We start from the raw sequence: 10,220 nt of genomic DNA, 5'->3' as shown, positions 1-10,220 counted from the left end.
GGCCTGGGATGGGAGAAGTTCCCAGGGTTCAATGCAGGTGACCTTAGCCAAAACAAACAAACAAACAAACAAACAAAACAAAACAAAACAAAACAAAACAAAACAGTTGATATATAGAACCTGAATAGACCACCTCCAGTAACCAGAGAGGACACAGGACACTTGATGGGGTGATAGAACACCAGTCTGCCTACAAAATGTTCAACACAAAGTTGCTCATGTCTAAAAGAAATGCAGAGACAAAAATGGAGTACAATCTAAAGGAAGGCTAACCACTGACAGGCCCAACTTGGGGTCCATCCAACAGGCAGGAACCAATCTCTGACACTATTGCTGATGCTATGTTGTGCTTGCAGACAGGAGCCTAGCATGGCTGCCCTCTGAGAGGCTCTAGCCAGCAGCTGACTGAGACAGAGGTCTATAGCTAAACATTCGACGGAGGTCAGAGCCCCTATAGATGAATAAGGTAAAGTACTGAAGGAACTGAAGGGGAAGGCAACCCCACAGAAAGACCAACAATGTCAACTAACCTGGAACCCTGGGAGCTTGGAGAGACTAAGCCCCCAACCAAAGCATACACTGGCTGGCCTGAGACCCTTGCCATATATGTAGCAGAGGGTTGCTTTGTCTGGCATCAGTGGGAGAGAATTCACCTAATTCTGTAGAGATCTGACTCCCCAGAGTGGGGAGATACAGAGGAGCCACCCTCTCAGAGGCTAAGAGAATTCAGAATATTATAATAGGCTCCTTTTTATTGGATAGTTTCCTTTTTACATTTCAAATGTTTTCCTCTTTCCAGGTCTCCCATTCAGAAACCCCCAATCCTATCCCCCTACCTCTGCCTCTATGAGGGTGCTCCCCAACCCACCTACTCACTCCCATCTTCCCACCCTGGCATTCCCCTACACTGGGGCATCGAATACCCACAGGCCCAAGGGTCTCCCTCCAACTTATGTCCAACAGTGCCATCCTCTGCCACATATGTGGCCAGAGCCAGGGGTTCCTCCATGTGTAGTCTTTGGTTGGTGGTCAAATTCCCAGGAGCTCCGGGACTCTGGCCAGTTCACACTGTTGTCCCCCCACCCCATGGGGCTGCAGACCCCCTCAGCTCCTTCAGTACCTTCTGCAACTTTTCCCTCTGGACCCCCCTGGGCTCAGTCCAATGGTTGACTCAAAGCATCCACCTCTGTATTTGTCAGGCTCTGGCAGAGACTCTTAGGAGACAGCTGTATCAGGCTCCACTCAGCAAGCACTTCCCGGCACCCACAATAAAATCTGGGTGTGGTACCTGTATATGGGATGAATCCCCAGGTGGGGCACTCTCTGGATGACCTTTCCTTCAGTCTCTGCTTATCAAGGATTTAAGACATATTATAGAAATATAGTCCCATGGAAGGAGTTACAGAGACAAAGTTTGGAGTTGTGACGAAAGGATGGACCATCTAGAGACTGCCATATCCAGGGATCCACCCCATAATCAGCTTCCAAACGCTGACACCATTGCATACACTAGCAAGATTTTGCTGAAAGGACCCAGATAGAGCTGTCTCTTTGAGACTATGCCAGGGCTTAGCAAACACAGAAGTGGATGCTCACAGTCAGCTATTGGATGGATCACAGGGCCCCCAATGGAGGAGCTAGAGAAAGTACCCAAGGAGCTAAAGGGATCAGCAACCCTATAGGTGGAACAACATTATGAACTAACCAGTACCCTGGAGATCTTGACTCTAGCAGCATATTTATCAAAAGATGACCTAGTCGGCCATCACTGGAAAGAGAGGCCCATTAGACTTGCAAGCTTTATATGCCCCAGTACAGGGGAACGCCAGGGCCAAAAAGTGGGGGTGGGTGGGTGGGAGGGTATGGGGGACTTTTGGGATAGCATTGGAAATGTAAATGAGGAAAACACCTAATTAAAAAAAAAGAAATATGGTAATAAAGAGTGTGGAACTGACACAAAACAAGACATGCACCAATAGAAGAAAATAGAAATATGAGCATTCATGGCCACAGTCTTCTGATATTTGAAAAAAAAGATACAAAAGCATACTCTGTACAAGAGATAGAATCTTCAAGGCCAATGGATGCTGAGAAAACAATGTTCACAACAAAAGAGCCGAACTGCATCTATATACATCATCCTGCACCTAGATTCAAATGAATCAAAGATCTCAATTAGAAGCCCAAAACACTAAAACCACAGAAAGAAGACATATGCAATACCCTACAAGATTTAGGTGTAGGAAAAGACATTGAAACAAGACTCACTCCATTTACAAAGGAATTATGACCAACAACCTACAACTGGGACTCAGGAAGCTAAAAGTTTCAATTAAGAAACAAGTAAGTAAAGAAGAAACCCACAGAATAGAAGCTGAGTATACATCTGGCAGGGCACTAATGCCCAGAATACACAAATAACTCAAAGTCCAGAGTCAAGGGAATACAGAATTACAGGGCACAGTGGTCTGATCAGGGAAGTAGAAGAAGGAGGCTCTTTAGGGATGGAATACAGGAGAAGGCAGGAGGGTAAAATAACAGTAAAATTGTCTGAGAAGGCCAGACAGTGGTGGCACATGCCTTTAATCCCAGCACTTGGGAAGCAGAGGCAGGCAGATTTCTGAGTTCGAGGCCAGCCTGGTCTACAAAGTGAGTTCCAGGACAGCCAGCGTTATACAGAGAAACTTTGTCTCCAAAAACCAAAATTAAAAAAAAAAAAAGAGCAAGCAATCATACTATTAATTAATTTAAAAAACTATAATATATGGAAATTATGTGTATAAATATACATACATTGTTTTATTGGATTTTCCACACCTGTGCTGTCAGTGATCCCTTCTCAAGACAATGATCACTTAATAAAAACCTCTGTGCCAGACATTACATGATTAGTTGTTGGTCACGGCTGTCTAATAATATACTCAAAACATATAACTGTTGCTATTGCCCCCAGAGGTAAAAGATCAGTCCCTATTATTGAAGAAAACATGAACTTTAGAAATAGGCCACAGAGGCCCCTGACCTGACATGGAACTGGCCTGAATGCTGCATCCCTGAGGACTAGATTCCATGGTAACAGAAGACACCATGTAAGCTTCTAAAGGAAATAGGATACCAACCCAGGTATGGTGTCTATGAATCACAACAACCAACATGGAACAATAACCTTAAGTGTAGTAGTGGCATGTATCAGAGGATCGGGGAGTCGGCTGTTATTGCATTTGCCTAATGCAAGTATGTGTTACATAAATCATTCTGAAAATGTGTATTTTTCCATTCTGACATATTTTGTTGTCTATAGATGGCAACACATTTCTTGGGTACATCAGTTTTCTGATGCCAAAGCATATGTTCTGTCAATGTTTCTCACAGAAGGCTTATGGGCAATGAATTCTTGAGAATTCTTTCATGTACTTATTCTTTCATTTTTAACAGTCTTATGGAGGTATAACTCATGTGATATTCAGCCTTTTAAACTGCATAATTCCCAAGACAAGTTTGGTACAATTTGCTACAATTACCAACATTAAAATATATTGTATTTCATTATATCTGATATATGTGTGTTCATCTATATCACCTTTGAAAGAAATTTTATGAACAAGTTTGTATAATGACGCATTTTCTACAATTATTTTAACTCTTATTTCTTCTTGGTTCAATTATTTCTTTTCGAAAAAAATGATTGAATAAAATGTGAGCTTTAAAAGTGTTGCCCTCTTTAAAAAAACAAAAAACAAAAAACAAAGAAATACTTCAAAAAGTATTCACTATCCTTAGTAATTAGGGAAATAAAAACTAAACCAACTGAGATTTCATCCTACCCCAGTCAGAACAGCAAAGACCAACTAAACAATTGACAACACATTCTGCAGCTGGTGTTGGAGAAAAGAGAACCCTCATTCACTGCTGATGGGAATACAAATTGGTGTAGTCACTCAGAAATCAATGCAGAGACTCCTCAAAAAAGTAAAAGTAAATCTACTGTATGACCCAGCTATAAAATTCATTGACATGTATTCAAAGGGACATATATCATCCTACAGAAAAGATAATTGCTCAGCTGCGTTCACTGTTCTTTCCATAGTAGCCATCAAATGAGATTGACCTAAATGTGCTTCAACAGAGGAGTGGAAAAGGAAAAGTCATAAATTTACTCAATGAAATACCATTAAGAAATAAATAAAAAGGAAATCATGGAATATGCAGGCAAATGGACAGATGTAAAAAGAAAATTTTATCAAGTGAGAGGTACCCTAGCCCCAAAGAGATAAAACTGAATATTCTTTCTCATTGACAGTGCCTAGCTCCAAATCCTGTTTCAGAGGAATAACCACAGAAACAAGGTGAAGCCAGGAACTTATAAAGGAAACATAGGCAGAGACTGCTTGAGAGGAGACTATCAAGACACAGGTGTTATAAACAATGGGAAACAGTAAAATAAGGAGAGGCTCCAATCGTAGGAGAGAAGAGGGAGGACAACACATTAGTAAAAGGTAAGATGAGGGACAAATATCACCAATATTGTTTGACAAAGCTTCAAGGAGTCATATTACTAAGTACTTTACACAAAATTATAGATATATGGAAATAATAATAAATACCTTCCACATAACATGGACTATAATGTTACATATAATATATATTAAACATATGTATAACATATATATGTATGTATACACACACACATATGTATATATATATCACAATGCTCGCCACAATAACCACAGATTAACAAAACCCCCAATAGTATAAAAGAGGAATCTCTGTTCATATATTGGTCAGTATAGAACGTGACTCCCAAAATAATACAGGCTATTGCTGTCACCTGTGGTTGCCTCCCAGAGACTGAAGATAGATAAACTACTTCTAATGACACTGTACACTTGGGACAAAGGTCTTAGATGACACAAGCTGAATCTAATCTAAAAGTCTCCTTCCTGATGACTAGCTTCCATAGTTCCAAAACTACCACTCAAGCTGCCAAGTGAGGGAAGAACTTGAAAGTCTTTCTCAGCTGCAAAACTTATGAACCACAATAATGACCAGCATGGCCAGATATCTCTAAAAGTGAAATAAGTGATACTCACGTGTTGGTGGTAGCCAATGGTTGTCTAGTTGAACTTAAGGCTCATTCAGCAGGATGGAAGTTATGCCTAGTCATATGTCAGAACCAGTGAACCCATAAACCATGCAAAACAAATGTACTACTACCACTTTGCTAGATCAGCGTGATTCTTTAACATAATCTAAACCTTTTCCTTATGCCCACAGATCAATGTAGCTACCACCCTCACCAAAGAAACTTCTTTATGGCAAATGTAGACAATCACACAAAACCACAACTGGCAAAAATGAAAAGATCAACAGATCATGGGAATCCTAATTTATTATGTGACATCATGGCCACGTTCCCTGAGTTGCACAGGAGCATTAAGAGTGACAAAATACAGATAGGCTGTGAACTATCTGGGATTCAACAATTAAAAAAAAATGGATCGGGTCTGAAAAGTAATTGGCTACTGATACAAATTCTTAACAAGAAAATGTGATTTTTTTAAGGTCTTTTAGTGAATGTTTAATACTATATATTGTCCAGCATTTCTCACAGTGTTGGAAATAAGATATCAAAGGAATGCCTTCTTTCTAGCAAGCATTATCAATGAAGAGAAGGAAAGTGTAAAGGTGAAGAATGGGAAGTGACAAAATACATTTTAGTGATAAGTGATTAATAAATGGAATGAGGAAGAAATAAAGCAACAAACAGGAAAAACTTAGCTAGTATGAGCAGAATAGACAGAAGCTTGTCGATAATTTACATAAAATGCATATGTAGGAATAGATACATGGCTCACTTGTTAACTCCTTCAGAGGACTTCAATCCCAGCTTCCACACTGAGCAGCACACAACTGCCTATAATTCCAGTTCCAGGGCATGTGACACATCTGTCCTCTGCAGGCACTGAAACTCACAGGCACATAACCACACACAGATACACATATGCATAAATTATTTTATGCAATATATAAAAATTTTTATGATAACATCAAATTCTCACTGTTATAGGACAAAAAAAAATACAATCAACTCACATAGTAAAATTCATAAAAATAGGTGAACCTACTACACCTTTTATTTTCCTCTCCAAATAAGAATTACAATGGAGACCTGAGAAATGGTTCAATAGATAAGACTAATTGCTCTTGTTCTTCCAGATGACTTGGGTTAGATACCCAGCATATACATGATGGTTCACAGCAGCCTGTAATTCCAATACTTGGGGTCTGATATCCTGGCCTCTGTGCATATTAGAATTCACATGGTTCATATTCATACACACAGGCAAAACACCCACACACATAAAATAATAAATTTTGTTTAAAAGGCAACTGGGGGAAAAATAATTTGGCATATATTCTTATGCTTTCCTGAATAAAATCCCATATAGACTAAGAAATTAGTTATCATGGGCACAGAGACTTTTAGAAATGCCTATATAAGAGAAAGTAAAACTGATTGAAAAAGGAAATATTTTAAGTAGAAGATCATGGAGAGGAGATGTGTAAATGAACAGATCAAGGGATAGATTTTTACATTATACACACGTTTACACATGAACAGTGATGAAGAGCCATGTAAGAAGTCTGACAAGCACAAATGATTAAAATGATCTCGGAGCACACGTTCTGATTGTTCAAAGCTCGTGGTTCCACAGAACATTGCCAGGTACACTTCAGTGGTTTATACAGCTTAGGGGTTAATATCTCAAGCACTCTAGTGTCGGTGCAGGGAAATTCCTTTGGGACTTGATGGAAGACTTTTTAACTTTGTAGTGTAATGGGCATAATTACTAACATGGACTTCTAGGTCACCCCAGGGATTTTAATGCTGATGCAAAAATGTTAGAGAGTGATACACATATATTCATAAGTTCTGACACTTGTACCATAAAGCAAAGAATATACTGAGAAAAATACTCTCAGTAAAATCAGGTAAGAGGTATAAGGGGTATTCTATCTTATTTCTACTTTTAAAATTTGCTGCTAAATATATTACTTACCATTTCTATTCTTTCTACATTTCACCCCATTTTTGCTCTTCTGGAGAAGGGAAAGGTGCATGAAAATAGAGGGAGGTGTAACACAATAATTAATATGACTTTCTGAAAGGATGAGATTTTAGAATATATGTAAGATCACAAAGTACTCTGCTAAGTAAAGCAAAAACTACATTAAAATTTATTTCTATCTTACCTAACTTTATACATTGCACTTATTTATTAGAATAAAGAAATTTCCACCATCTTCATTGGATGTTATGATTATGGAAATGTACACATGTTAAGACCATCAAATTAACACGAGTGGCTTTGGTAGTTTGTCCTAATATGCTACTGATAAGGGGAAACAGACAAGAATTTCAATACTTTTTGAAAGTTTAAAAGGTTTTCTGACTAAACATGAGAAACAAGTTTAAGAAGCAAAATTATTTATTAGATTTTATCTATTATAGTATAATGTGGACAATCACAATATTCTAAGGAAGCATTAGAATAAATAAAGATTCTTATTTCATAAGGGAAGATTTTGAAGAACTTCCTTTTAGATTCTTTTTTTTATTAAATTAACTTCTTTCTTTAAATTTTTCCCCCATACAATATATTTGGCAATATTTTCCCCTCCCTCAGGTCTTCCCCAGTTCCTTGATTGTAAGAGACAAATGTCATAGACGACTTAAAGAAAACTGCATCATCGAGACTCTTCTTCAAGGTAATAATGCTATGAGCAAAGGAAAGCTATCACTTGCATTCATTATTAGAATATAGAAAATATGACCACTTGGTCAAGGTCACTGACAGGAGCTGGGGTTGAGATAATTTCTTCTCTTACATCATCACCTTCAGAATTCTGTAGCAATATGCCTCAGAATGCTTTAAGTATAGATAAAATTATTGAGACATATGAAGAAAAATGAAAAAGGACAAGTTATGGAATTATGCAGAAGAAATTGTGTATCTTGTTGCTTGATAATAATGTGCCCCATTATTCAAAATATGACACTGGTTTGGTCTAGGAAATTGAGTTAAAATTTGGTTAAAAAGTTTCACATATAAAATGATCTCATAGTTTTTAAATGTCTTTAATCTGGGAGAGATATGAAAATGATTTTGTCATATTTGTAAGACAACTGATTTTAAAATATTGGGAGGATGTAAGAGTAATGGAGAGAAAATAAAGCACCAAACCAAATCTGAGTAACATAAAATTTTTGTCTATTTATTTTTCCAGAAAGGTATTGAGAAAAATATTCTCAGTAAAATCAGGTAAGAGGTGTAAGGGATATTCTATCTTATTTCTACTTTTAACATTTGCTGCTAAATATATTACTTACTATTTCTATTTTTTCTACATTTCACCCCATTTTTGCTCTTCTGGATAACGGAAAGGTGTATGAAGATAGAGGACAGTATAACACAATAATTAATATGACTTTCTGAAAGGATGAGATTTTAGAATATACATAAGATCACAAAATACTCTGCTAAGTAAAGCAAAAAATTACATTAAAATTTATTTCTATCTTACCTAACTTTATACATTGTACTTAGTTATTAGAATAAAGAAATTTTTACCATCTTCATTGGATGTTATGATTATGGAAATGTACACAGTTAAGACCATCAAATTAGTACAGTTGGCCTTTTTTCAATTTACTTATCTATACCCTGGAAGTATCAAGTAGTCCAAAGGATTTTGACAGTCAAAGATGGTAATGATTTAAGAAAAAAAATAACCCTGCAAAATAAAAGAGATTCATTGCAAAGACAGTGGGTGATGTTTGAAAAAGGAATTCTCTGGTATAGAAAGCAAAGTGGGAAATGGTCAGACCACAGTTTCCATCTGACATTCTGATACCTTGTCAACAGAGGAGCTGAAGATGACTGAAGACAACTACTCCTTGACAACCGAGTTCATCCTCATAGGATTCTCAGATCACCCAGAGTTAAAGACACTTCTGTTCCTGGTGTTCTCTGCCATCTATCTGGTCACCATGGTGGGGAATCTTGGGCTGGTGGCTGTGATCTACATGGAGCCTCGTCTCCACACACCCATGTACATCTTTCTGGGCAACCTGGCTCTGATGGACTCCTGCTGCTCCTGTGCCATCACTCCCAAGATGCTAGAGAACTTCTTTTCTGTGGACAAAAGGATTTCTCTCTATGAGTGCATGGCGCAGTTCTATTTTCTCTGTCTTGCTGAAACTACAGACTGCTTTCTTCTGGCAGCAATGGCCTATGACCGCTATGTAGCCATATGCAACCCACTGCAGTACCACACCATGATGTCCAAGAAGCTCTGCCTTCAAATGACCACAGGAGCCTACATAGCAGGAAACCTACATTCCATGATTCACATAGGGTTCTTGTTCAGGTTAACTTTCTGCAGGTCTCATGTAATCAAGCACTTCTTTTGTGATGTCCTTCCCCTATACAGACTCTCATGTGTTGACCCTTATATCAATGAACTGATGATACTCATTTTTTCTGGTTCACTTCAAACTTTTACCATTACTATAGTCCTCATTTCTTATTTCTGCATCCTTTTTACTATATTCACAATGAAGTCCAGAGAAGGAAGAAGCAAAGCCTTATCTACTTGTGCATCCCACTTTCTGTCTGTGTCAATATTCTATGGGTCTCTCCTCTATATGTATATTCGACCAAGTTCACTTAATGAAGGGTATAAAGACATACCTGTTGCTATTTTTTATACTCTAGTAATTCCTTTATTAAACCCATTTATTTATAGTCTGAGAAATAAGGAAGTAATTAATGTGATGAAAAGAGCGATGAAGAAAAGGTTGTAACATTTTGTGAACAGCTTTTTGAAAATGAACTTGAACTTCAAATAAATCTTTGGATATTTATAAAGGGGCAGAAAAGCAAAACTTTGTAATTTTTAACATTAAATAATAAAAATACAATATACTTTATTCAAATTTTGTCAAAAGAAATGAAATTATTCAATTTTACTTCAAAATCTTAGATGTTTGAATGACTTCTAGAAGTTATATGAGTAATTAGTTCTTGATAATTCCTACAAATCCTAGAAATACATATTAGCATGTATAAAGGTAGCTTTTTATTAATTATTAGTAATTATTAATAAAACTTTTGATCCCATATCATAAAATAAAATCTCAAAAGCATTGCAACTTT

General features: G+C 37.3%; 1 protein-coding gene across 1 annotated transcript; it reads left to right on the top strand.

Annotated features, from left to right (window-relative positions):
* The first annotated feature begins 8,938 nt into the window (after window positions 1-8,938).
* Window positions 8,939-9,868, top strand: LOC110311836 (olfactory receptor 5K3-like). Its single transcript, XM_021185392.1, has one exon. It carries the CDS (start codon window positions 8,939-8,941, stop codon window positions 9,866-9,868), a length of 930 nt encoding a protein of 309 aa, XP_021041051.1.
* The last annotated feature ends 352 nt before the right edge of the window (window positions 9,869-10,220 follow it).

The sequence above is a fragment of the Mus caroli genome, chromosome 16 (genome assembly GCF_900094665.2).
Source record: "Mus caroli chromosome 16, CAROLI_EIJ_v1.1, whole genome shotgun sequence".
Lineage (NCBI taxonomy): Eukaryota > Metazoa > Chordata > Mammalia > Rodentia > Muridae > Mus > Mus caroli.
This window is presented reverse-complemented; position numbering and strand designations above follow the sequence as displayed.

Excerpts from the sequence above, each read along its gene's own strand:
- LOC110311836 (XM_021185392.1), top strand. The coding sequence starts at position 8,939 with ATGACTGAAGACAACTACTCCTTGACAACCGAGTTCATCCTCATAGGA.